Source organism: Micropterus dolomieu, linkage group LG20 (assembly GCF_021292245.1).
Source record: "Micropterus dolomieu isolate WLL.071019.BEF.003 ecotype Adirondacks linkage group LG20, ASM2129224v1, whole genome shotgun sequence".
Lineage (NCBI taxonomy): Eukaryota > Metazoa > Chordata > Actinopteri > Centrarchiformes > Centrarchidae > Micropterus > Micropterus dolomieu.
The window spans coordinates 11857615-11884914 of NC_060169.1; the positions used below are offsets into that span (position 1 = coordinate 11857615).

A 27300-nucleotide genomic window follows, 5' to 3' on the forward strand; every position below is an offset into this window, starting at 1 on the left:
CTCAATACACTTGTCATAAAGCATTGCTGCACAAAAAGTTCTCGCCTTTTTATTTTGGAGGCACAATCACTTAAGAGGAAGTGATTGTGTAAGTATCTGTTGGTGTCATGACTGAGATCTATTTCAGCACCAGCCGCTATGAATTTATTTATTTTTTATTTTTCTGCTATGAAGCAATCTGCCCGCGAGCCAGATGTTATTTTTATTATTATTGCTGGCAGGCCGGTTCTGGCCCGCGGGCCGCCTGTTGCTGACCACTGGTCTAGATGGTTTAATGTCCATTTTATGCCGCTGTTATATCACTTCTATCACCTCAATATAGCCTACCTTAATGAATCATAGAAAAAATTCTCGTATAAGAAGAAACACCCATTAGCTCATTGCACACGAATTAGCAACAAAAACGCAAGTGATGGTCTCTTCGCTTTTAGGAATTAGGAAATTAGGAAAACACATTTTCAGCAGCAACAATAATTTAAATAAATGGAAGAAATCAAAAAGAAGACATGGAAGTTAGGCATTTGATCCTTTTTGACTATGTCAGTAAAGCCTAGTGTCAGTTATTTCACATGCAAGTTAGAGATAGCCTATAGTCCACGAAATAGGTTAGCCTATTTAGTAGGCCTTTCATAATTTTGACTTAACATTAGTATTACTTTTGACGTAATGTCTTGTAATTTGCCTGACCTAGTGATTCTTATGTTAACTTGGTAAGAGCCATTTTGATATTCGACTTCTCTTAGTAAGTCATAAGTCTGATTTAGTATTTTATACTGTTCTTACTTTGTAAGTAACATACTATCATAATTTTGACCTTTTTTGTCATTTTTGTGTGAAGGCCTATTTTATCATTTTGAGGTCATACTTTTGACTTATTTTTTATTTAATTTTATTTTTAATTAAGCATTGTTTTTATTTGATGTTTGACTCAGTTTGCCTTAACGTTACCATAAATATTTGTGTTTATCATGCATAACCTTTCATCATTTTATTTTTGTACGTTAAACCGGAAGTCTCGTCGTGTCTTCTCGTTAGCGCTAACATGACGGTGATGTCGGAGCGGGACTCCTGATGACATAGCTGGCAGTTGAGAGAACTGGGTTAGCGTTAGGTTTCATTATCTGATCACATCGGTTTGGAGTTCAGTTTTGAAAGGTTGACTAGCTCAACACTCCGGGGTGGGGGCAGATTCTGCCGACATCATGGTGAAATTATCCGAAGCGACACTTTGCCTTTGTTTGTTGACTGTGTTAGAGACAACAGTTTTCTTGGGAACTTGTTCACCAGCTAGCGTTACGGATTTTGGTAAGTATCTACCTCAAGCTTCGACACTTTGCTTTCACTTATGTCTCTTATCGTATTTTCAACTATGACTAAGCCATACACGCTCGACTCACTTGAGAAACAACTTCGACAACAGAAGCGTGACATGAGTCCGCGGGCATTAGCTGCAAACCTGTTAGACTACAACAAGTGGTGGGCGGGGTGGTAACTTATATACAAACCCAGCTCTTAGTTAAATTGATAAGTTAAAACAAATCAAATCACCCGTCCTCCCCCTAGTAGCTCCGTGTGTGTCAGGTGTTAGCTGCACTGGCTGCATCTGTCCACAGCTCTCAAATTATTTAGACTAACGTTAGCTAACGTTGATGTTTATTTATGCTTAGGATAGTGCAAGTTATAACATAAGCCTGAATGGCTGCAGTACTATAGAGTGAAGCTGTAATATGATATTGTTTTCTATTTTAGAAAGCCTGTGTGGTTAGGCACTCTACCTATGCGTGTTTTTATCTAACGTTATTTGCTTCATATTTTGCTGTAAACACTCATAATTATATTTACCCAAGTTACTATATGTCCCTACTTACTGTCCACTTTCTCTGTATTCAGGTAACTGGAGGTACATGTGTATCTTCTATAAAATGTCTTTCCCAATTTAATGATCTAAATGCAGTTTCAAGCCCTAAGAGGCCATACATTTTATAGATAATGGGTTAATTAGAGATCTCGAGAAAACAAAACGAGAGTCATATTACATGACTGCAGGAAACATTCAGTGTAGCAATGAGGAGCAGGAGAATATTGATCAGGCCTCACATATCTCTTCAATCAAGGCCTGAAAGAGGCTGAAATAGCTTTATGCCTTGCTGTTGCTGTTGAATAATTTTTTGTTTGTGATTTTGCCTATGTGGTCTACTGAGTTCACATAAACTCTATAACTAACTAACACATAAACTAACTAAAACTAATCATTTTAGAGTGGAAACTCATTGTAGAGCCCAGTACAGATCTTGATGGTAATGTCAAGGTAAAGTTAATCATTTGTCTGTCCCATCACCACAGACGATGACGCTTTCACCATACAGCACTCAAGCACAGAGAAGTGCCTGGGTACAGGGGATTTAGCAGACTTGACTCTCACCTCCTGCGACCCAAACAGCAGGTCTCAGCTCTGGAAGTGGGGTTTTGGTCGCCATCTCTTTCATGTGGCCACGTCCCGCTGCTTGGCGTTGGACGTCAGCTCTAAGGAATTGTCCCTGGTTGACTGTGTCTCCAGCGTCCTACTGAGGTGGCATTGCCTGGATGGAGCTGTTTACACTGTTAATCAAATGGGCCTGACGGTCAGCGATAAGAAAGTTGCCACCAAACGTGATACTAATGATACTTGGGTGATAGGAGGATCCCAGGATGACATCTGCCAGAAGCCATACCGCGGTGAGTGTGGTTTCCTTTAGCTTATCTGAGAGAATTGCTTACCAGCTGCAGATCTGAGCATTGCAGAGTGCTTAAAGCTGTCCATTATGGAGCTCTGAGGACTAATGCTTGAGTAAGTTATCAGTGTGGACATGAAAGTGGTGTTAAATTCAGTTTGTGCTAAGTGTAACCAACACAAGGGAATCCACTTCCTGAACTGAACCAACCTTGTGATAAGTTACACCCTGGCATATACAGGTATTACCTCCTCCGGCTTTTGTTTCACATGGCCAAACAGGTTCTTGTACATTTTAAACAAAGCCTGACAGGTAGTCAGGTAACCTAACAGTTTTATTCATTCCTATCAGTTATTGTTATTTATCATTACATTATTCTTTAAACTAGGTAACAACATGGTGTGTTAAAATCCAGGTTTGCAGTATCTCAGATTTTAAACTGTCTTGAATTTTCGGGGAATTCTTTAGTGTGGGCTTTATTATTGTGTGCATGCAGTATGTCTGCGTTGCAGTGCAATATAAAAGCTGGCTTTCACTTTTGTTTCATAGAAATTGCTCACTGCGTGAGTCTGCTGATGCACATTTAATCAAATGAAAACACCTTAAAAATATGAAGAAAATGTTAGGGATTTAATACATATAATACACTAATGTTACTATATATTACGTTCAAAATTAATTGACTGTTGAATTATTTTAGGTCCTTAACCTTCATGGTCCATGGTTCTTAACTGCATTACCTACTGATTTGTTGTTGACTATCATTTGTACGACTTACAGAAGCATTAGGTGACAGTCTCATTGAATAACTTATCTTGACAAAATAAATCATTTGTTATTTCAGAAGGAATTGTCGCCAAAATATAAAAGATGTCTTTATCCATGACTGTTTTGGAAAACTCACAGGCCTCAGGACACATAGGACATGTTTTTTGTGTTTTCTTAGAAATTAATCAAATACCAGAGACTTGTAATAGGTCTTTGACTTTGCTCTTTGCTCACCCCTCCTCATTGTTCAGTTATCTACACCACTGGTGGGAACTCTGCCGGCGCTCCCTGTGAGTTCCCCTTCAAACACAATGGCAGCTGGCATCACGGATGCCTCCCAGATGCAGATTTCCCTGGACTGTCCTGGTGTGTCACCTCATCCGAAAATGCGAAAGATGGAAAAAGGGGACACTGTCTAACACCTGGCATGTTGCATTTTTATATTATCAGAAGTTTCATGATTTTTGGCTGTTTTACTTGATGAGACATTGGCTATGGAGAAATTCAGCTGCCTATTTTAAAATGTTGGCATGGGGAACGGGTAACTCAGTTGGTAGAGTGCACTAGGCTGAGTCCAGCGGGCCAGGTTCGAATCTGGCCTGTGGTCTTTTGCTGTGTGTCGCTCCCTATCTCTCCCCCTCATGTCCTCGCTCTACCCACAGTCTAAAAATGTCCAAAAAATATATTTAGGAAAAAAAGTTGGCATTACTGTAAGAGTATCTACATTTGTGTCCAGTTCCATTACATGGCTGGATGTTTTCCAGGATGCAATCATGATATAAATGTCCTAAAACGTCTGTTAGAAGCTGATGTGTGCAAGCTGTTTTCTCTTTTTAATCTGTTTTTCTCTGTGATAAATCATGTTAAATTACCTCTGATATGAACAATACCGAATGACACACGAAAATACACACTCACACTGTCTATTTGGCTTTGCAGAGAACGGTTGCCACACTCTGTTTGCTGGGTCAGAAGGGGAATCCTGCTATGAGTTTGTTTCTAGTGCCGCGGTGACCTGGCAGGAAGCTTTGGATTCATGTCGTAGTCAGGGAGCTAATCTGCTGAGTGTGTCAGAACCCAATGATCTCCACTCCAAAACCTGTAAGACTGATTAACTGTTAAGTATTTCTTTTTCACCTTCTTCTTCTTCATATATTCTTGTTTCTTATGCACAAAAAAATCATCAACTGGACATGTTGGATAAATAAAAATGATAAAACTGTAATAATATTGAAGTTGGCTAGGCTATAAAAGTACTCTTTTGGTGAATATAAAAGAGAAAAAATGACTAAAAATAAGTATTCATACTGCTTGAGAACTTTGAAGGGTGAGAATTTCCCCCATCTGTTTGGGTAACAAACTATTTCAGGAAACAGAAGTGGGGTTTTTTGTTGTGTTTTTGTCGATTGGTTGTTCCAACTTAGTGTTCTTTATGTGAAAAGAAAAGAAAAGTGAAAAAGCTAGAGTGAACCATTTATTTGCATGAGTGTCCTCATTAACACTTACTTCTCACTCTGAATACGTGCTTCACTTTGTTCTGCAAATCGTCTGCAGACTTTTGCAAGGTTTACTAAGGTTTGCTAAGGTTTCCTGTGATACGTTATTACAAAGACATCAGCTAAAAAAACAATTTAGACACGGGCAAGTCGAGGCTTTATTTATATAGCACATATCAAACAAAGAGGCAATTCAAAGTGCTTTACAAAGAAAATGATTAGAATAAAATCAAATGGAATAACATACAAATAGAGTAGAACAGAAATACAGTTCAATTGCAGTTACAGTGCAGGAAGCACTAGAAAACCTTTTTAAAAAGTAAACAGACTTGTAGGCTCAAGCATGCATTTCACCCCTTAGGATCTTCTCTGGTTTTGTGGGTCATAAGCACTGTTTCAGATATATTAAAAATAGATACAGCTCTGTCTTTTATTTAAAATATGTGGACTTTGCTTGATTATTATCTGACCTGTCATATATTGAGGATGTCACATAGCAAGCATCCAAAATATCTCATGTTCTCAAGTTAATGCTGTTAGCTTTTGGAGAGCGCAGGTGTTGCAACTACGGCTGGGCGAAATGGCCAAGAATGTTGTCACGATAAAAGCACTTCATATCATACAATGTCATTAATTATCCCAATATATGTCAAATCATTATTTCTTTCAAGTTTAACGGCTGATTTTTGCTCCTGAGTGAAAATTGAAGAAACCAGATGGTTAATTATGTGGTTAAACTTTTCTTTATGGTTAGAATGTGACAAACACTTGATGCCAAACAGTGGATCACTTCACAAGTCTGAGTTTAAATTTAAAACTATTATCTTTTTCAACAAATATGATTAGTTAATCTTTTTTCAGGCCCCTTTTTTCAACAAAATAAATATTTTAAAAGAAAAATTAGATCATAATTTGTTTGTGATTCAAATGAATTAAAGCAAATATTTATTGACTATATATTGAACATTTATTATATTGTTAATGAGGAATCATTATTGTTTTATTGCCCAGCCCTAGTTGCAACTGCTTCTTTGTGTGACACTTTCGCCACCAACTTGTTTTGGAAAATTGAAAACTACATCTCAAGTGTGACCATCCCTGTGTTTGTGTTTTATTATGTTGTTTTCACTGTTACAAATTATGTTGATGATTCATATTATCTTAGACTTTATCGTTTCCATTTTACAATGTATTCATTACTTGTCCTGTGTGCTGTGATGTTGCATTGTGCAGTTTTACACGGCTTTGCCAAAATGCCTGAGAGGATGTGGATCGGCCTTCACCGGTTAGACACATCTCAGGGCTGGCAGTGGTCAGATGGCTCCGCTCTCTCCATCCTGCGCTGGGAGACAGGTGATGATGGTTATATAATTTTTAATCTGTGTTACTTGCCCCATTTCTGAGAGTGTCTGTGTAAATGACCTGCAGTCCTGAAAGTGTTGGGGGGGAGAAAAGTGCTGAAGTTGAACAGTTTCTGATTTAAAAAAACAACAACTTTATAGGCATAGATTCTGCAGAACAGCAGTAAACCAGTTTCAGTTGCCCAAAACACCTGCTCCTTCTTGCATACCAAAACCTGCACTCCGTTGTGATCTGCTGTTGTTGCTGCCATTCTATAAACTGAAACTTGGTGTCAGTCAGAGAAACAATGAGGCCAGTGTTGAAAAGAAGCTCATTGTGCCTGGTTTTTGGACACAGTGTGGCATTGGGATTGTTAGTGTTGCTGAATAACCCTTTAATAGTACTGAATGGAAGGCTTTATAAAAATTCCTAGCTATGGTAATGTTTGCTGTTTTTTTTCTTCTGGTGGTGTTCTTACACTGCAGTGTGAACCTTAATGATACTGCAGCCACCTGTCCTTTGTCTCTTTGTGTTTGCTATAATTTACAACATGTCAATGTTGATATTAGCATCACTATGTAGAGTAATAAATGCAATATAAAACGTTTATTTTATTTCACCTCTCTGTGTGAAACACAGTTGATAAGCTGAACATAGAAGGTAAATGCCTCTCCTCTGCTCTGCTGTCAGTGTTTAATTTTTATTTTTATGTATTGTGTGTGGGAATGTGTTTGACAGGAATGCCATCCACCTCCGAGATTGTTGAGTCAGATTGTGGAGTCCTGAACTCCAAACAGAACTACGAATCGGAGTCGTGCGACAAACGGTTGCCATACATCTGCAAGAAGAGTGTCAATGCCTCTCACGCAGCAACAACAGGTAGGTTAGTGGTTGCCTTCACTCTCTGCTCTTAAACTTCTTCTGAATCATACTTAAAACCTGTTGAACACCAACGCCCCCGGTATCGGGGGCAGCATGCGATTTTCGCGCAAAATGCAAATGGTAAATTCGCTCTCTAATCACTATACATGGCTGCAGTTATAAGCATCTGGTTATCTCTAATCACAATGTATCCAGTAATATTGTTTATAATACTGTTTTTATAAATATTTCAGTGTTTTGGAAGCTTTATGTTATTTGGAATGTGGTTGTATGGACAGAAATAGTGTTTTAAAGATAACACCCAATAAAGTCAACATTTAAACAGTAAATATTGCCAAAATATGGACATTTGCCTTGTATATTTTTTGCCTTGTAACTATTTAGTATTACAATTGCATTTCATGTGTATTAGAATATATACAGTTGCATTATAATCTATCTTATGATGGTTTTAATGGTTTATTGCATTAAAAATATAGCTTTTTTGACCAGGCTAGGATGAAAAATATCCTATTTTTCTTTATTGCATTTCCATTTAGTCTGTAATGGTAAAATAAATGTTAATTTATAATGGATTTATATTCCTTTGCTTCTGACCTTTCAAAGGAGACCAGAATTGTGCATATAGGACAAATGGTTGAGGAGTTATTCCTGGTTCATTTTGGATGTGTTATTTTAGGTGTTTTCCTGGAAAAGGGTGGCAGTCCCCAACAGGATTTATATACACATTATATACCATATTGGTCCGAATATTAGAAGACCCTAATTATAAGATGACCCCCCCTTTTTAAAGACTCATTTTTGGAAAAATACTCTATAAAGGCCAAATCTTGTTTTTATAAAGAATGTTTTTTACATCTTTTAAATAAAATAAAATTTTAATTTTAATTTTTAAATGAAATGGTCACATTTAAATTACTGCAAAATAAAATCTAGGCCTACAATGTAGTATTTAAATGTGACCATTTCATTAAAAAAGATATTTAAAAAGATATTGAAAACGTTATTTTATTTAAAAGATCCTTGACCTACTTTTGAGCCACTTTGTTCGACACAATCGCTTGTGTCTCTCCATGTTTCAGTGAGAGGTGACACACTTCAGTCATCAGGGCAACATGCGTTTTGCCGATATTTGGCGCCATGTTGTGGGTGTACATTAACACTTAAGTCCTAGCCCCCGAAAATAAGACGAGGTGAGTTTTTAAGACGAATTTCCAGGAGAAAGAAAACGTGTTATATTCGGACCAATACGTTAACTAAAACTGAGAGTCTAGCCATGCTAGCGGCTCTGTGAGGTTGTATGTAACCATGTGTAATGTTAACCATGTTCACCATCTTAGTTTAGCATGTTAGCATGCTAACATGTGACGTTGCACGTACAGTTGAAGCTAATGGGAATTTAATTCATTTTGCAGATATTTGTTCATTAACCAAAGTATTAGACATTTAAACATCTGTACTAAGCATCCCAATCCATCCAATAGTCTGAGACATTTCAGTCAAAGCCACGATTGTGAACCTCATGGTGACACTGGATGCAAAGTGAGGGGCTCACCAAAGTCATTAGAATTTATCCACCTGGGAAGTTGAATCATATTTAATAGCAATCCATCCAGTAGTTGTCAAGATATTTCAGGTTGGAACAGTGGTATACTGACATCAGTGGTAGACCAACATCCATCCATAGAGCCTTGACTTTGCACGGCTAAAAACACGGCTTTAGAAGCTTTGCTAGCGATACTGTAGTTCTTCTTCTTCTTAGTCTTCTTTTTGGTTTTTAACTGTGCAACTAGGTGTCTTCTTGTACATTTGACAGCAATTGTTTGTCTGTTCTGGAAGTGGGATTCCTCCTTGGTTGCTCTTCTGTTCCTCTCTATTTCTTGTTGTACAAATTATACAGCCCTGTGAGTCAAATTTGTTATTTTACAATATATAGATAAAATTGACCTGATTTCACCTCACATCCTGTATTTGCCTTGCTCCCTCTCTACAGAGTATTTTGTATATAAAGAAACGGAGTGTGCAGACGGTTGGGTCCCATGGAATGGCTGGTGTTACAAGTTGGTGAAGGACCCTAGGATTTGGGCAGATGCCAAGCTGCACTGTAACAACACAGAAGGAGGCTTTCTGGCTAGCTTCCACTCCATTGACAGCAAAGAGATGATCAGCACTAATTTCCATGCAGGTAAATCTCTTCATTTTCACATTTCTAATTAGGGCTGAACGATTTTGAAAAAATATCGAATTGCGATTAGTTTGACTGATATTGCAATTGTGATATGATTTGGGATATTAAAGGAAATGTTTATTTTTAATCATTATTCTCATTTTCATAGAAAAGCATATTAAAATGAAAAATGGTGTGATCTTTGCTGGGATCTGTACCAAACAAAGATGTTTTCTTAAGTCTTTAGTAATGTTGCATTACTTGAGACCAGTCTTGGTCTTGAGACCGGTCTTAAGACCACTTTTTGATGGTCTTGGTCTCGTCTGAGACTCGACCGCATTTGTACTCATCGGTCTTGTCTCTGTCTCGGACATTGAGGACTTGGGATGAAGACCATAACTTTGGGAATATCAATAAATTGCTTTTGCATTGTCTGATTTATTTATTAACATCCTAACTTTTATTGGAAGTAAAACATATTGCTTCAAATGCAACCAATAACCCTAATTAAAAATGTGTTCCCATTAACGACTGCCACCCCTCCCCGCGATGCTTACGTTGATTTCAGCTATTAGTGTTTGCATGTGGGTGTTTTCATGGGAATATGGATCTTTCAGATCAATTTGAGAAGTACTAATGATCTTGTTCCACATATTATTGTGTGTCATGTAATGTGGGGAACTGGTCTTGGTCTTGACTCGGTCTCGCCCTCCCTCGGTCTTAGTCTCGACTGGTCTCAGCCCCTAAAAGTCCCGGTCTCGGTTTGGGCAGTCTTGACTACAACACTAGTCTTTAGAATAAAATGCCATTTGAAAATTGCAGTAGGCCATATTATGATTTCAATGAATTGTTCATCCTTATTTCTTATATTATTTTACTAGGCAATGAGTCCTGAAGTATTTCCTTTTCTATGTGAAAATATAATGTACATTTCACATTTTTTATGGTATTTGGCTTCTTTCAAAATTTTGATTTAAAGTAGAGAAGGAGTGCTGACACGAATCGGTGGAGTTAATGAAACAAGTTCATTTACACACTGCTGCCTTGAGTTTGAGTTTAGGTATTTGTGTGTTATGGTCCATCAGATGGACTTATTTTGGATGTGTGGATCGGTCTGATGGGTTGGGGCAGTAACACCACTGTCTTCACGTGGATCGACCAAGCCCCTGTCACTTTCACCTACTGGGACCCAAACCAGCCAGCTCAGCCCACTCAGGATAACAGCTGTGTCTTCTACTCTGGAGAGGTGTGTATGTATCAGTGTGCATGCATTTTTGTGTTACCCCACCCACTGCATCAAGTCATTTTGTGTTGGGCCTGTGTGGGGAGTGTGTGTACTGGCAACGCTCTGTTGCAAAATCAAACCTCTGTCTGCTCTTTACAGCATCATGGTTGGAAGGTTGGGAACTGCACACAGAGGCTACCTTTTATGTGTCAGAAGAAAGGAGAGTTCAGGGAATCAACGACAAAGGCCGGATGTGAGGAAGTGAGTATTGTGTAAATGACCTGATTTTTCAAGGGAAGCCTGCAGTATTTTGCATAACCTTTTCTATTTGGTCGGCAACTGACACTGTCAGCTCATAACGTCATGTAACTAAGGTCCTGACTTAAAGATTACATGTACATTACAGGCCTTAATGCTCAGTAAACATTTTTTCACAGATTCACAGTTTTTGGTGAGATGTGATTTTTTTTGTTTGTTCACATCCATGTTTGCAAGTGAAATCTGTGCTTCCGCACATGTGTATCTTGTGTGTGATATACTTACATCAGCAATTATATAAATGAGATGAGAAGAAGAAGCATTTGAGCTAAAAATATGAATAGAAATGAAAATAAAAATAGAAACTTAAACAGAAAAAGAATGGAGTAGCTGTGCAAGCAGCACAGACGGAAACCAAGAGTTGGGTGAAATCAAAACGAAACTGTCTTGGTTAACTAACAGATGGTCAGTCAGTTAACTAAGGTGATGGTGAAAATAAATGTGAATACTGATCTGACTGTTCTCAGTACAGCCCCATCACCGAGGACTGGGCGTGTATCAGAACTAGGACTACGCATGACAGTGACAGATTGGACCATGTTTGCTTGTAATTTGAATGTAGTTTAAGTCTTAACTCCTGTCAACACCCCAGGGTTGGAGCAGACACGGCAACTCCTGTTATAAAGTGAACACCAGACAAGTATCCTTCAAAGATCGCTGTAACATCACTATAAGAAACAGGTTGGAGTCAGTTCAGATGGTGACCCTACTGCTTGATCAAAAATACATACTGACACCCATCCATTTTAACTGTTCATTCTATTTTGGGCAGGAAAAAATCACTCATATTAACTTTTCTTTGCAGGTTTGAGCAGGCCTTTATCAGTCATCTACTTGGAGAGAAGATAAGCAAGGAACCTCAGTATTTTTGGATAGGGCTGCAGAACATTAAGAACACAGGGGAGTACCAGTGGATGAGCCAGGATGGGTCCCTGGGTGTGGTTACATACACCAACTGGGGCGGGTCCGAACCAGGTTAGTAAAACCCACACTACGTCTGCTGCCCCACTCAGTACCTAATGCAGGAATTGCACAAAACTAGAGGACTAGCCATGTCATAACAGTATCATAGTTAATGACAGAGAATAGTATTATGATGTGCTGCTCTTTCCATAAAAAGATGGTTTCCTCTAGTGTGGAAGTTCGGATTTACTAATGCATATAAAAACCATAACCTTTTACCATTCACTGTTTCAGAACACTAGCAGTATGTAGAACTTTCACAGACTGCTAGATACATGAATATTAAAATTCAATAAACAATATGTATCAATAGATTAGACCCTAATCTTTTAGGTCATTTTGGTCATTAAAAACTGCTTTGTCATAAAAATAATGCAGGTAGCATACTGAAGCCTTGTCTAAATATATCCATCCTCTTGTTAGTACTCACTAACATAAACTTAAAATATATAAATAAATACATGGTGGCGCTACACCAAATAATAAGTTCTTCGTTGTATCAAGGTCGAACTTTCTATGGATTCTGTCAGTAATGTATATAATTGTCCTGTCATCAAAATTTAGATTGTAGATTGTAGAATGTTGATTATATATGTTAAAATACATATAAGTTACATGTTTAAACATAACTGTATTATACACAATAGATTTAACTTCTTTGTGTTACATCCACATGTTGATTTCAGCTCTTCATGGAGGTTGTGCAGTGATTTCCACCGCAAAACCCCTGGGCAAGTGGGAGGTGAAGAACTGTACCTTTTTTAAAGCCGGCACCATTTGTAGAACAGACCTCAGTCCACCTCCATCCCCAGAACCAGAGCCGAACCCCAATGCAACCTGTCCTGTTGGGTGGTTGTCCAGACCAAACATCAAATACTGCTATAAGGTGAGTGTGCGAATGTGTGTGATTGTGTCTTTGAACACCTGCGGTTGTGTAGAATTTTTCCACTATTAGGAGCCGTAGTTGTTCAGCAAAGGTGATAATGGTAGGAGTTAAAAGGGAACTGCATTGATTTTACACATCAAAGTTCACAGGCCTTGGGGAGTTGGGGTTGAAGACTAAAACTTAGTGGAGTTACAGATTAGTGCCTCTGACTCTGTACTCTGTACTCTCTGTACTCTTTTAATTTAAAAATGTTTAAGTTCCTTTTGAAACTATCACCAGTCACTTGAAGCATAACACAAACCCAACCAGGGCATACAGAACAATTTATCTCTGTTTAGTAGTTGAGCAAACTTCATTTCAAAATCTCATCGTTGGAAACAAATGACCATTTGTATAAAGTAGTCTGTAGTTCATTATAAAGTACTGTATAATGTTAATATTAAGTATCTATTACTGAAGCTGCTTTGGGCCAATCAGAATGATAATCTGTCTTGTGTATTTCCCATGGCTTTCTTATTGTACAGATTGTCACTTCTGATGCTTGAAGTGGCTTTCTTTACAATCCAGTCTGTCACTTTACTGGTACTGTTTTTTTTTTTTTAGCTGTTGTAAATTGTTGTTTCACCTTGTCAGGTGTTTCATAAGGAAAGGTTGAGCAGGAAACGCTCCTGGGGGGAAGCTGAGAGGTTCTGTCAGGCTCTGGGAGCCAACCTGCCCAGCTTCACAAATAATGGTGAGATGAGGGCGCTGCACAGCATCATCAGGGATTCCATCAGGTATGCAAGCATGCACACATACTTTATGTATTCCTTTTTGGAGCATTATTAGCATTACTTTGTCATTGTCTATTTTGCAACATTCAGACATAAACAAATCAAAATTGATTGTTGCTTCAACCTGTATACACACTTAATGCAGAAGAGTGGGTTATAATGGGTGATAATAAATCCCTATCAGACTGGTACTACTGTGAGCGGCTGTGGCTCAGGAGTTAGAGCGGGTTACCCGTTAATCGGAAGGTTGGTGGTTCAATCACCGGCTCCTCTGGGCTGCATGTCGAAGTATCCTTGGGCAAGATACTGAACCCTGAATTTCTCTGGTTCTGCCAGTGTGAATGTTGGTTTCTGTTTGAGTGAATGAATATGTGTGAATGCAGATGTAGTGTAAAAGTGCTTTGACTGGTCAAAAACACTAGAAAGGCGCTATACAAATACAGAGCATTTACATTTACTGGTCACTTCACAGAGAGATGAATGCTAAATATGAGCATTTTTCTTCATGCATACCTCAGAGTTCAACCTCATCTTATTGTTCACACAAACATTCAGCACTTAACTGAACATCTCCTGACTCACATTTCACACTTGTTCAGTGAATGGTTTAGTTGAGTGAATTTTAAACTGTACCATAGAATAAGACATAACATCCCCTTTACATTTTAAATTATTTGTTATTTTAAATAATTAAGTGTCATGAATGAAAGTGGTCTGCTGTTCTTGTTGCAGTGATAATCGGTACTTCTGGGTTGGCCTGAACAGGAGAAACCCAGCCGATCGCTCGTGGCAGTGGAGCGATGACCGGCCTGTGAGTATTAACCTAGCCCTAGACCCCTCCCTAACACAAGACCTACGGTACATATCTTAAGATGTCATTTTTAAAGAAATATTTCATCAGTTAACATATTGATAATATTTCCTTTGTTTTAAGATTGTGGGTTTTTAAATTTCTTAAAAAAATCAAAGTGAATTTAAAACAATAGGACTTGTATCTGTGCAGGATTCAATTATTTATTCACTGTGTTCTCTAGTGTAGAACCATGCAGTTTAAATTACACCTTTCATCTAAACACACTAACCTGGTTTGGATAGTTGTATTCCACCGTACTTTCATTTCTCAGTGCAAAGTATGTTCATTTAGTGTATCCACAACAGGTATCTATGGATGTTTTACACCAAGATTTCCATGAGGATGATGCATACAGTCGGGACTGCACTGCATTCAAGGTGGGCTGGGTGGATTTACATAACTAAATCCAGACTTTAAGATAGAAATAGATATTTGTTTTGCTATTATTCCCCACTACCAAAACCAATTTTGTCTTATCTTATTTCTCTTACTGTATATTTATTTGTTTTATCTTATTGTAGTGAGATCTGGTTATATATGCTGTACAGCTTGATTTGTGAATCAAGGCCATCTGCTCAGCTAATTACGGGAGTCGTGAAAAGAGCGACAGCTGAAATCTGACCCAAGTGACTCATGTCCTACTATGCTGTCTTGAAACAAAATCCCAGAAAGGACAGCCGTTCAGAACAGTAATTCCTCTCGTGCTATTTTTTCACATCGAGAGGACTTGCCATACATCAAATTGGCTGTGATGATAATATGTCCATGTTTATTTGACTCCTGTGTTTCACACAGGAGGGAGTGTCAGCTGATTCTCCCTTGCTGTTTCCCTACATTTAAGAAGTACTTTTTTATCTTGCCTCTCAGACTCTGACCTTTGTTTTCATTTCGTTTGTCTCAGTTAGTGATGGTGATGTCAGAAAGTGAGACATTCTGTTCTTAAACTTGTCACTGAACAGCAGGGAGAAACAGCAATCTGCAATGTCAGTTATGAAACTGCTTATCTGCTATATCTCCTTTATGATAATATTTGTGCAAACAATTTTTGTCCTCATTAGACAATGAAGAGCACTTTGAAATACCTGATTGTGGGTCTGCTTCACGACTTACCTCCCACACCTTTCTATGCCACACCATTTCACTGTGATGCCGAGCTAGAGTGGGTCTGCCAAATACCCCGCGGTAAGACTACCTGTTGTGTGGTGTACATATGCAAAATAGTTTTTTGTTTGTGAAGAGCTAACCCCTGTCATCAAGACATCAAGCTTAATTAAAGGGATTTGTAATGTCGCTAGAGTTTTGTGGCCACACAGCAGTTGACGTAATTGTACAGTTTTATATAACACAATATATACACACGTGATTAAAAAAAGAACATATGGTACATGATCTTGTTATTTGTATGTCTGTGGTTGCATTCTGTTCCTAACTCATTCTGTTTGGATGCTTCAACAGGAAAGACACCAAAGAACCCAGACTGGTACAATCCCGGTAATAACCAAGTCTTTCCAGAGTCTGTGTTGTGAAAGTATAGTTATCTTTTGAGTCTGTGGCTGTGTGTAATTTGTCTGTTGTCATTGTCTAAAAATAACTGTCAAGATTTTAGATCCGTTTGTTGTGTATTTCAGGTGGGCACCATGAGACGTCTATCTTCGTAGATGGAGCAGAGTTTTGGTTTGTTAATGAGCCTAAGCTAAATTTTGAGGAGGCAAGTCTCTTTTGCAGTGCGAACGGCAGCAAACTGGCTTCACCACTTAGCTTTACTGCTGTGGCACAGATCCTACAGCTCCTAAAAAACGTAAGTGACAGGAGGCTGTAAATGGCCACGTAGTGGTGGGCTCATAGGAATACTATCAAATACAGACCATCATTGTCAGATTTAATCGGCTGTAGGTACCGAGGATAAGCTAATGCTAAAACTCTTTGAGATGGTTGAAAACTATCTCCAGATTACTTTTTATGTCCCTTGCTAATTCATGTTAAAGCAAGAACAATGTGATAGGGCTTTAAATAATGCTCTTGATGGCTACATACATGATATTGTGCTAAAAGACTGAGGCTGAACTGGTTAGTAAGACATGCTAATGAATGCAGCTTATGTTAGATCAGACATGCACAGCTTATTCCATTCCTTACACTTTTGTGTTTGTGTTTTGGTTTTGTAAAGGCTAAAAAGGACACCACCATCCTTCCTCCAATCCCTTTACCACATCCAATATCTGCTATCCTCTGGTCATAGAAAGCGGACAGTTTTAGTCTGAAAAAATAAAAATATTAATGTCACAAAAGCTTAGAAGGGCTTACTTCACAAGTCATTAAAATTCACCAATCAGCAGCATCAATTTTGACCATCCAGTTTTTATTGTGTCACTTGCAAGTTCTAACTTTATGCAAGTGCAATACTGAATCAATAGAGACATCCTAAAAATGTGTACCACAAAAAATATTTTTTTCAGATTAAAGTGATTTTCTTTTAATTGATTGTTGTTCCTTCCCTGGTGTCCTTATTACTGACTGACAAGTTTTCTTTGTCTTTTGTTAAGTACTTTATAAACTCTGTTTAAGACAAGTAGTTTTAATGTTGCAAATGTGTTTATATTATTATGTGGTACTTAAGCTTTCATGTTTTGAACAGATTTCAAGTTCTCCCAAGGAAAACTGGTGGGTCAGTATGAGAGAGCCTGGACGAATATTCCCCATGACGTAAGCCAGTACAGTCACACATTTATACAATCAAGCAGATGTTTATAACGTTTATACCTACCTGTATGTATGTATGTATGTGGTAAAATGTGAGGATGACTGAAATAATTTATGTTCTAGGTACAACCAAATGCTCTTTTATCATTCAACTTTTCTGGGCAGATGCATCTCCATCAGCCCTGAAAAAATCTTTCCAGGTGAGTTAACATCATAGTGTTTCTATACAACTAATTATGACAAAGGAGATATTTTAATTTACAATGTTGTTTGAGCATTGCTTATAATATTATACAACATATAACTCAGTCAAAGAAGGTGACAGTTACAGTTGGCTCAGAGTGCTTATTATGTCAGGCTGTTTTTACAGTTTGAAATAAGTCTCTGTTAATTATCGGTATCACACAGCTATAATAGTATTTAATCAGTATATTATAAATAAATAAAATGGAAAAATATTTTTATCTAAATCTGATTTTGTTTGCTTGTGTTTTTGTAGTGTTGATGTTATAAAAAAGATAGCTATGGGGTTTTTTTGAATCTTCATCAAATTTGATTTGTTCAATTCAGTGATGAATATTTAATTTTCAAACATGACCCCTTTTTTTAACCTGGACTAAATTAAAATATGTAGATAACATTTGTTTGAAACTACTTACTTGGCAAAATAAGCCAGTAAAAGCAAGAAATAATCTGACTTTATCCTTTCAGATAGCAAAACACTTCTGATGCACATGACTGATAATAGGGATTCTTACAGTCTCTGTTACTAATACACAGATTTACTGTCATATGTTGACTTGCAGAGCATAATCGCGGTTGCTGGCAGCGATTGTCCTTTGTGTGTGAGAGACACAATATCACATCAGTGGAGAAAAACCCTCTGGAGCCTCAGCCTGGAGGACTGCCTTGTGAAAATAACACTCTGTCCTTCAGAAATAAGGTCTGATCATTCAACACATTTAATAGTGCATCAACATGTTAGAAACTGCATCGCACTTTACTTTTTGATACTTGGAACCCAACAATCACATTACACAGAATGTTTTTTTTAAACAAAACAGCAATTAGAGCTAAAATAAGAGGATGATAATGCAGACTAAAAATCTTACAATTCTCGTGAAAAAATGGCCCAACATACACAATTTGTGAGATGTCTGTGCTCAAATGATTATTTTACTGGTGTCTTATTTTCAGTGCTACACACTGATGGCCAGCATGAAGCCTGTGTCATTCAAGAATGCAAATGAGGAGTGCCAGACTGTGAGGGGAACCCTGGTCACAATATCAGATCAGGTGGAGCAAGGTGAGGACTACTGACAAGCATGGTTAACGCGTGACTCAGATGATGTTAAATACTTTGTTTTCTTATGTTTGAAAAAGAGCTGGTCAAATAAGAAATATGTACTACTGAACACAAAGCATTTGTGTACTATGTGTGTGTTTTAGACTTCATCACTACCCTTGTGCCGCGCCTGAGAAACATGGAAAGGATATGGATTGGTCTGAAAATCAAACATGAAGACCCTGAGTGGGTGGATCAGTCCCCGGTTAACTACTTAAATTTTAACCCCCTGCTTCTGGGCATGAACAAGGCTATACAAGTCAGTGTAAGTTCCCCTTATCTTCTCTTCAACTGGGATTTTACACATCAAAGTCAATTACCAGGTGTTGAGGTACTACTGCATATTTGAAAATGGTTGCCTTTGCCACATTAGCTGCTACTAGCATAACACACCCAAATCCTTGACTGAACTGTTGGTGGCCATGTTGCATTTTGGGTAATGTAGATGCCAGGTTTTGGAAAGGAAAAAGAGTGTGTGGAATGAGAAAGACATAATTCTGGTTCTGCTGCATTGATTTTGATGTATGTGAGTCCAGCACTGTTATAGGAGTGCTAATGCAAACTATTTAAACTATCCAGTCTGAATTACAGCCACAGACTGCAGATAGATACAATATGTTTTTACTGTTAGCATTTGCCGATGGTAGCTCTCATTAAAGGAGAACTTAACCATATTTGAATCCACATTGTAATTTTTCTTTTTTTTTTTTATAGACATTGGATCCAGAGAGTATGAATTTGTGTGTGTTTATTATCAATAACCCTGACTCTGCCATGCTGGGTACTTGGGACTATTCTTCCTGCACACAGTATCAAAATGTGGGCATTTGCCAGCACTATGCAGGTAAATCACCACTTCCAACACTACTTGATACTACTTTATTATCTAGATTTTTCTGCAAAGCTCAGTGTCAAGTTACTTAATATACCATTTCTTTTGATTAATATGTTGTTAAATATAGACATTTTAGCCTGATATGTTAACCCTGGAAAATACATTTAAAAGGGCAGTAAATAATGCATGGCTTAAACATCATCCTCTCTTAGGGCTTGTGGCCCAGGGGTTTATGGGCTGATCATTAAACCCGAAATCAATGGTTTAAATCTGGCAGGGGTGTTTCTTGCATGTTGTTCTGCATCTGTCTCTCTCCCTACTGTAGTCACTCTAATAAAAGGCACAAATTGCCCAGATAAATAAATACTTTTGCATCCAAGGTATGGGAGAAACAAAGGTCTCTGGCACAACTTACATGACCTGATGTTCCTTAAACACAAGGCTTACTCATTTCAGATAAACTAGAGGAGCCCCACATCCCCACAGAGTCTTTCAGCGTCAATAATCACACCATCTTGCTGCTTGTCAAAAATCTCACCTGGGTAGAGGCTTCAGAGCAGTGCAGAATTAATAACATGACACTAGCAAGTGTGGGCGATGCCTTCCTGCAATCCACTCTCACTGTACACGTGAGTCGTGCGAACATGCCCATGTGGATCGGCCTCTTTAGCGAAGACGTAAGTGTACAAAAGAAGGGCTACCTTTTATTTTAATCCAATATTTAAGATTCTTTTTAAAGATGTTTATTTTGTCTTTGGTTTTGTGTTGAGGGTGGGATCCACTATCGCTGGACTGACCACAGTCACACTGTATTCAGTCGCTGGTCTTCTGATGTCACCAGTGGCTCGTGTGTCTACCTGGATACAGATGGCTTCTGGAAGGCCACAGAGTGTGAGGAGGAGCTAGGAGGCGCTATCTGCCACAAACCACACGGTGAGTGGGGCATGTGGAATACAGATAAATAATAATGCCAGTTTTACCTCCACACACTGTACAGCTCATTACTGTTAGTGGTGGAAGTACTGGTGTATGAAATGTTTTTTCTAGATAGGGGGGCTTTGTACAGCATGGCAGTGGAGAAAAGGACTTGTAGCTATGCTAGCCTCAAAATGTTTTGATCACATGGTTACAATGCTGTCTGGGTTTAAATGTACAACCTGGGCTTATAAATCCTCTGTGGAAACAGTATGTAGATTCTGTTCTTCTTCTTGTATGTCCTTTTCTTTTCAGTCTTGTTAATTTAAACTTTACAGTTTCATCTCGTCTAAAACCTCTTCGCCGTCTGCAAATGCTAATATTTTAAAACTAAATAAAATTGTAAACTTATGTATTACAGAAGAGATCATCACCACACCAGAGGATGTCACAGTAAAGTGCCCCCATAAGATCAATGGTCCAAACTGGATCCCCTTCAAAAACAACTGCTACACTTTCCAGTTGGTTGCTTCCAGATGGGAGCAGTTTGACAAAGGACAGATTCACGATACCTGCAAAAAACTTCGTAAGAATTTTACAACATTGGGCACATGTTGTTATGTGAAGTTTGCTCATGAGACTTTCTATAACAGACTGATGTTGCTAAAGTTGCTATTGACTATGCATTTATGTTGCAGATGCAGATGCAGACATCCTAACTATCCGAAATGCTGAGGAGAACGAGTTTATTAGGCAGCAACTCGTACCGTTTCAAAACTTGGTCCAGTTTGTGTGGCTGGGGCTGTTCAAAGATGTCAACGGTTTGTGTTTTGTTACTTTTTACTGAAAATGTCTAGATGTGTTCAGTGCATGTAGGAAATTTTAGGGACATCAGTCTCAGTTTTACAGTTGTTTTTCAAGCTACAGTACATATGTAATAGGGGTGCAACACATTTTTCCGCTAATACAGATCCTGATACCTAAACTAGAGGTATTGTCCAATGTAGATCAGGTACCACAGATCTATTTTCCTTTCTAATTTAGAACAAAGGTCTTGCGCACCAGAGTCTTGTAGACAGATGCAACTGTAACATTCCCAGAACTATCAAAGAGGTTATTGACCGTAATTTTTATGGATGCTGGGAGATGCTGCTAGAGCTCTCTGATTGGTGGTCATTGGTATCATATACACTCACCTAAAGGATTATTAGGAACACCTGTTCAATTTCTCATTAATGCAATTATCTAATCAACCAATCACATGGCAGTTGCTTCAATGCATTTAGGGGTGTGGTCCTGGTCAAGACAATCTCCTGAACTCCAAACTGAATGTCAGAATGGGAAAGAAAGGTGATTTAAGCAGTTTTGAGCGTGGCATGGTTGTTTGTGCCAGACGGGCCGGTCTGAGTATTTCACAATCTGCTCAGTTACTGGGATTTTCACGCACAACCATTTCTAGGGTTTACAAAGAATGTTGTCCTGTGGGCGAAAATGCCTCGTTGATGCTAGAGGTCAGAGGAGAATGGGCCGACTGATTCAAGCTGATAGAAGAGCAACTTTGACTGAAATAACCACTCGTTACAACCGTGGTATGCAGCAAAGCATTTGTGAAGCCACAACACGCACAACCTTGAGGCGGATGGGCTACAACAGCAGAAGACCCCACCGGGTACCACTCATCTCCACTACAAATAGGAAAAAGAGGCTACAATTTGCAAGAGCTCACCAAAATTGGACAGTTGAAGACTGGAAAAATGTTGCCTGGTCTGATGAGTCTCGATTTCTGTTGAAACATTGAGATGGTAGAGTCAGAATTTGGCGTAAACAGAATGAGAACATGGATCCATCATGCCTGCACTGTGGTGGTGGTGGTGGTGTAATGGTGTGGGGGATGTTTTCTTGGCACACTTTAGGCCCCTTAGTGCCAATTGGGCATCGTTTAAATGCCACGGCCTACCTGAGCATTGTTTCTGACCATGTCCATCCCTTTATGGCCACCATGTACCCATCCTCTGATGGCTACTTCCAGCAGGATAATGCACCATGTCACAAAGCTCGAATCATTTCAAATTGGTTTCTTGAACATGACAATGAGTTCACTGTACTAAAATGGCCCCCACAGTCACCAGATCTCAACCCAATAGAGCATCTTTGGGATGTGGTGGAACGGGAGCTTCGTGCCCTGGATGTGCATCCCACAAATCTCCATCAACTGCAAGAAGCTATCCTATCAATATGGGCCAACATTTCTAAAGAATGCTTTCAGCACATTGTTGAATCAATGCCACGTAGAATTAAGGCAGTTCTGAAGGCGAAAGGGGGTCAAACACAGTATTAGTATGGTGTGTTTTAGGTGAGTGTATATGTCAACATATACCAATTTACCTGATGAAGGTCTGAGGACTGAAACATGGTTTAAAAATCTGAATACCTCACTGTGTGGAATTGTTTAATGAAAATTTTCTTTGCTTCTGTTGTGTAGTAACGGCTTCATGTTACTTGTGCAGTGTTTTTAGGCTTGTGCAATAACACGTACAGTATATCGACACTGGTCCTTAGTGTGTGTGTATGTGTGAGTATATCATAATGCCAGGGTTAATAGTATTTTTTTTTTCTCCTGTAGACAATCAGATGAAGTGGTATGATGGCACAAATGTCCAATATTCCAGATGGGCAAGAGGCAGACCAGATGTGGACGGACCATTTTTAGCTGGTCTCACCGTTGACAGCAACTGGATTCTCATTACAAACAAAAAGTTGTTCTCAGAGTTCAAACAAAGGACTGTCGTGACCTGCAAACTGGACAATGGTTGGTGTATAACACTTTACATCATCATACATTATTCATATTTCTCTGTCCACCTCTGTTGTTATTACTGAAAATATTTAGTGTTAAAAATTATATTACATGTTTTTAATCCTTCCCTCCCAAGAACCAAAACAGAAATACAACCAATCATCCGAAGATTTTAAACATTACGGCAACTTAACTTATGAGGTTGTAGCCCGAAAGTTGAGTTGGTACCAGGCTCTGAAAGAGTGTGGTCTACGTGGAGGTCACCTGGCAAGTGTCCACGACATCGAGCACAGCGTACACGTGAAGCTCATTGCAAAGATAGACGGCTTCCCGCTCTGGATTGGCCTATCAAACCAGGATGTAAGAATTATGCTTAACCAGAATCTTTTTGAGAGACCTTGAGTACATCCCCTTTGGATTGCTCTCGCATAGTGGTCTTTGCTCATAATTTCACTTCAGCTGCAAACCAGATGGGCTCACATGATGGTCTCTCTCTCTCTCCATGCAGGTTAGTGGCTCAGTCTATGAGTGGTCTGATGGAACCACATTTGACTACAAAGCCACCATCTCTGACTCACAGCAGGGCTCCAGCTCAGAGGCCAGCTGTGTTTTTGTAACCCCTGCTGGAGCTTGGGTGAGGACCAACTGCAGTATGGCGGTAGACGGAGCCATCTGCTACACCACCAACATCACCACCGCTTCCCAAAGTAAGATGCTGGTGTGTGTTTTTACGTGTGTGTGTGTGTGTGTGTGTGTGTGTGTGTCTATTTATCTAAATATAGATCTATAGATGGATAGATAGACTGACTGAATTTTGGTTGGAGTAGCATGGACCACATCCATCTTGTTTCTGTGTTACAATTAGGAGCCAGACTGCAGGCTGCCCCAAAGACCAATCACTGTCCTGAAAGCAACGGTATGTATTTGTGGGTGCAGAATCAGGATAACTGTTACGCCTTCAACATGAGCTTCTACAAGTACAAAGTTTACAGCATGGAGCAGGCCAGGGGCATCTGTCAGAACATGGGTGAGTTGTTATTTGGTGTATGAAGGGTTGTGATTAGTTTTTATCTGAAGCAACTGTAGTCCACCAATTGCTTTTTTTCTGCTGACAGAGGCTCAGTTACTGACCATAAAGTCCACAGAGGAGAATGACTTTGTGTCAAAGTACATGTCTGATGACCCACTCATCACCAGTCGAGTGTGGCTCGGCATGGACTTCGATACTCAAGGTAAATCCCATCATTTGAAATTGAAGCAACACAACAGAACACTGTTGCAGAGAATTTTGATAACATCAAAGGTCAAATCTGCAGTTTTTAGCTATTTCAATTATGATTATATTCATACATATAATTCAAGAGTTTGACTGCATTTTGTGTTTCTCAAATAACCATAATTGACAATATAGGCCTGTTTTACTACAAAAAACAAAGTTATATTGTATTATGTAATGTAAATTCAAAAGAGAATGACCACAGTTTTGTCCATTGACTTGTATACCTTGAGCAGGATCTTTTACTGCTTGCTGTTCAAGACACACTCAATATTAGCAAGGGTTGAAATGACTACAGAGAATCATCACCTGCCTCTGCAGACCCCCTGAGCAGTGCTCTGCTCTAGCACTTCAGTGTCTTTCAGCTCATTGTTATTGGTTTTATGGTCCACAACTCTTTACTGTTTGGGTTTAATCTCACTGCCCTCATCATCAGCATTGTTTTCAGACAGCAAGCAGCTGGTAGAGCAGGTAGAGACCAAAAATGAAAGCTAAAGGCGGGAGAATATTGGATTTAATATGACTCCAAACAAATGCTTATGTTGCTGCATGTTTGCTGGATGTGTAAACAGGCGTCATGTTGTTTTAACAAATCAGTTTGATTGCATTTGGCTCGGATATTGTGATTCGTGTTGTGAGACAGTGATGATTGTCCTGCTCCCTTTTCCTCTTTCACTATCTCCTTGTTCTTCTTCTCAGGTAAGCCTGTATCCTGGCAGGATGGCTCAGATCTGTCTTTTTCTAACTGGAAGCCTGGGGCCTTGATTACTGGGAAGAAGCCCAAACCCCAGTGTGCCGTCATGATGGCAGCAGATAAAGGAATCTGGAATCTTGTTAACTGCACGGATAGCTACAGCCGTGTCGTCTGCAAAACTGAAGCAAGTGAGTATCACAACTGCATTAAAGGAATAGTTCAACATTTTGGGAAATATGCATACGGTACATTTGCTTTTTTGCCTTGAGTTAGATGAGAAGATACATATTTTACATACATAGAAAGCATATTTTTAAATTAATCTCAGCACAAAGCTACACCTTTTAAAAAGTTACATAACTTCACTGACAACAAGAGTGGTTTTGCATGTTTTAGCCCAAACAAATATTCTTTTTTAATTATTAAGTCTGAACTAACAACTAAACGATGATATCTTGTTCAGTGGGAACTCAAAAAACTCACTGAATGACTTATGACATACTTCATTTTTGCTCCTCAGAGTCTGCAGGCTCTCCTGTGGCACTAGGTCTCTTCATCGTGGTCGTCCTCGCTCTCCTTTTAGCCATCGGCTTTGTCATCTATAAGAAGAAAAGATCCCACTTCTCTTCTACTGTCCGCTACAAGCGGACCTTTGATGAATCAGACAGCACAAGTATTATTACAGAAGCTGACTGAGCTTGCTTAAGTAATCAGCCTCAGGGAATATTGAAGTGCCTGCCTCATTTGCATTTTAATACTTTTCAGCAAGAGCACATGCCGTCTTCCCTTTTTTAAAATAATTTATTTATCCTGCTCCAGCCCGCTTAAGGAATTATGTGTAAAACTGTAAATACTGTTAGAGAATTGTGAATATCCACAAATTTTGTTTCTTAATATGGGTTATTTAAATTATGTTTATTAAAAGCCCTGTTTTACATCTAATTTAAATGAATGGGCTGATGGTTTCTGGGAAATGTTGATCGTTGACATTAGTGGGACTGGGAGTTCTTTTTGTTTGGATTAGTAAAAAGATTTTGAGTTGATTTACAGAAATATGCAACGTGACAAAACACTCTTATTCAGCCTTATAACTGGGGTTAAATTGCACTGATGTATTAGTGACTCCAAACTATCACAAACAAAATGTGCATTTTTTTTATACTGTATATACCATGACGCAGTCTATTCCAGTTGTATTTCTACAGAAGGTGATTTAAAGTCAGTAACAATTAATCGGTACATTAATAGACTAAAAAGGCCAGTTGACCTGAAAATACAGTAAAACTTATTTTTCTTTGACTTTGTAGTTATGTTATATATCTAGATATTTTCTCTAAAAATACTCATAATGCTGCCAAAAAGGAAGAAACTCTTTACATAGTTTTGTGGAACTTTGTGGTCCACTTTATTGGCCTGAGCTACAGCTGATATTGTCATTGAAAACTGTGCCTTTTAACATCTTTACTTCAGAAAGATGTTTTTTAAGCCACCAGATTAGGTTATTATAATTTCAATATATAAATGAAACATCTTGAAATCTGAAATTTAAGTCTACTGATTAGTTTTAAATGTGCAGGACACTGTCTTAGCCTCAAAATTTATGAGACGCCTGTTTCTATCATTTGTCTGTTTATGTAGATTGGACTTTGCAATGCACTTAACTACTGAGCAAGAGCGCACTTTAATATGTTGCGGAGATACAGCTCCTATGTTTAAGCACAATGACAGAGTTTCTGAAGATGTTCAAATTGCACTGTTTGCTGTGAATGCTTTGTAAATATGTGATGTTTGTTTTATAACTGAGAATGAACCAAAGATGCGGAGTCATTTGAATGTTAAAAGCCTGAGCTTTCCTTTCAGTCTGTGGAACTGCCTCAATGGCTTGTTAACCCATTGTAAACCAAATGTTAGTGGGTTATTTTTTTACCCCTCCACCCACTCCCTAATAGATCTGCTTACATCATGGTACAGCATCCTTCAAATAAAATTTCCTGTCTTAAATCTTAAGTAGTGAATGTGATTGTAAACTGTAATATTGGTATATTCTTTACATGCAATTAGTCCAGCTTAAGCTAACATTGAAGTTACGTTAAATACACCACTATTGCATGTAGAAAATAATTTTGAGATGCATTTTAAAAGGGGAAATCCACCCAAAAACAGAATGTACATGGTACTACAGAAGAGAACAGTAGAGCTAGTATTTGCTATCATTCACAGACAAGGGACTGGGCATCATGATTGCGCTTGAACTGATTACATCATACAAATCTGTCAATCACTCCATGGACTCATACTTATATGAATAACCTAATTTCAGCAAAGTCATTCAGCCATCAGTGTCTTACATTTTCC

At 38.6% G+C, this 27300-nt stretch overlaps 1 protein-coding gene across 1 annotated transcript; it reads left to right on the forward strand.

Moving 5' to 3' along the window:
• Positions 1–1057: 1057 nt before the first annotated feature.
• Positions 1058–26952, forward strand: ly75 (lymphocyte antigen 75). The gene is made up of 35 exons (XM_046033621.1): positions 1058–1305; positions 2344–2715; positions 3731–3904; positions 4419–4580; positions 6209–6328; positions 7055–7195; positions 9192–9383; positions 10451–10611; positions 10750–10851; positions 11501–11589; positions 11714–11883; positions 12558–12757; positions 13391–13533; positions 14263–14341; positions 14689–14760; positions 15442–15565; positions 15839–15874; positions 16012–16181; positions 17019–17086; positions 17207–17283; positions 17890–18026; positions 18281–18389; positions 18533–18693; positions 19143–19272; positions 19720–19940; positions 20034–20196; positions 20600–20764; positions 20877–20999; positions 22802–22987; positions 23112–23335; positions 23484–23682; positions 23841–24002; positions 24091–24207; positions 24951–25133; positions 25466–26952. Exons 1-35 carry the CDS (start codon positions 1203–1205, stop codon positions 25639–25641), a joined length of 5211 nt encoding a protein of 1736 aa, XP_045889577.1. The 5' UTR covers positions 1058–1202; the 3' UTR covers positions 25642–26952.
• Positions 26953–27300: the final 348 nt, after the last annotated feature.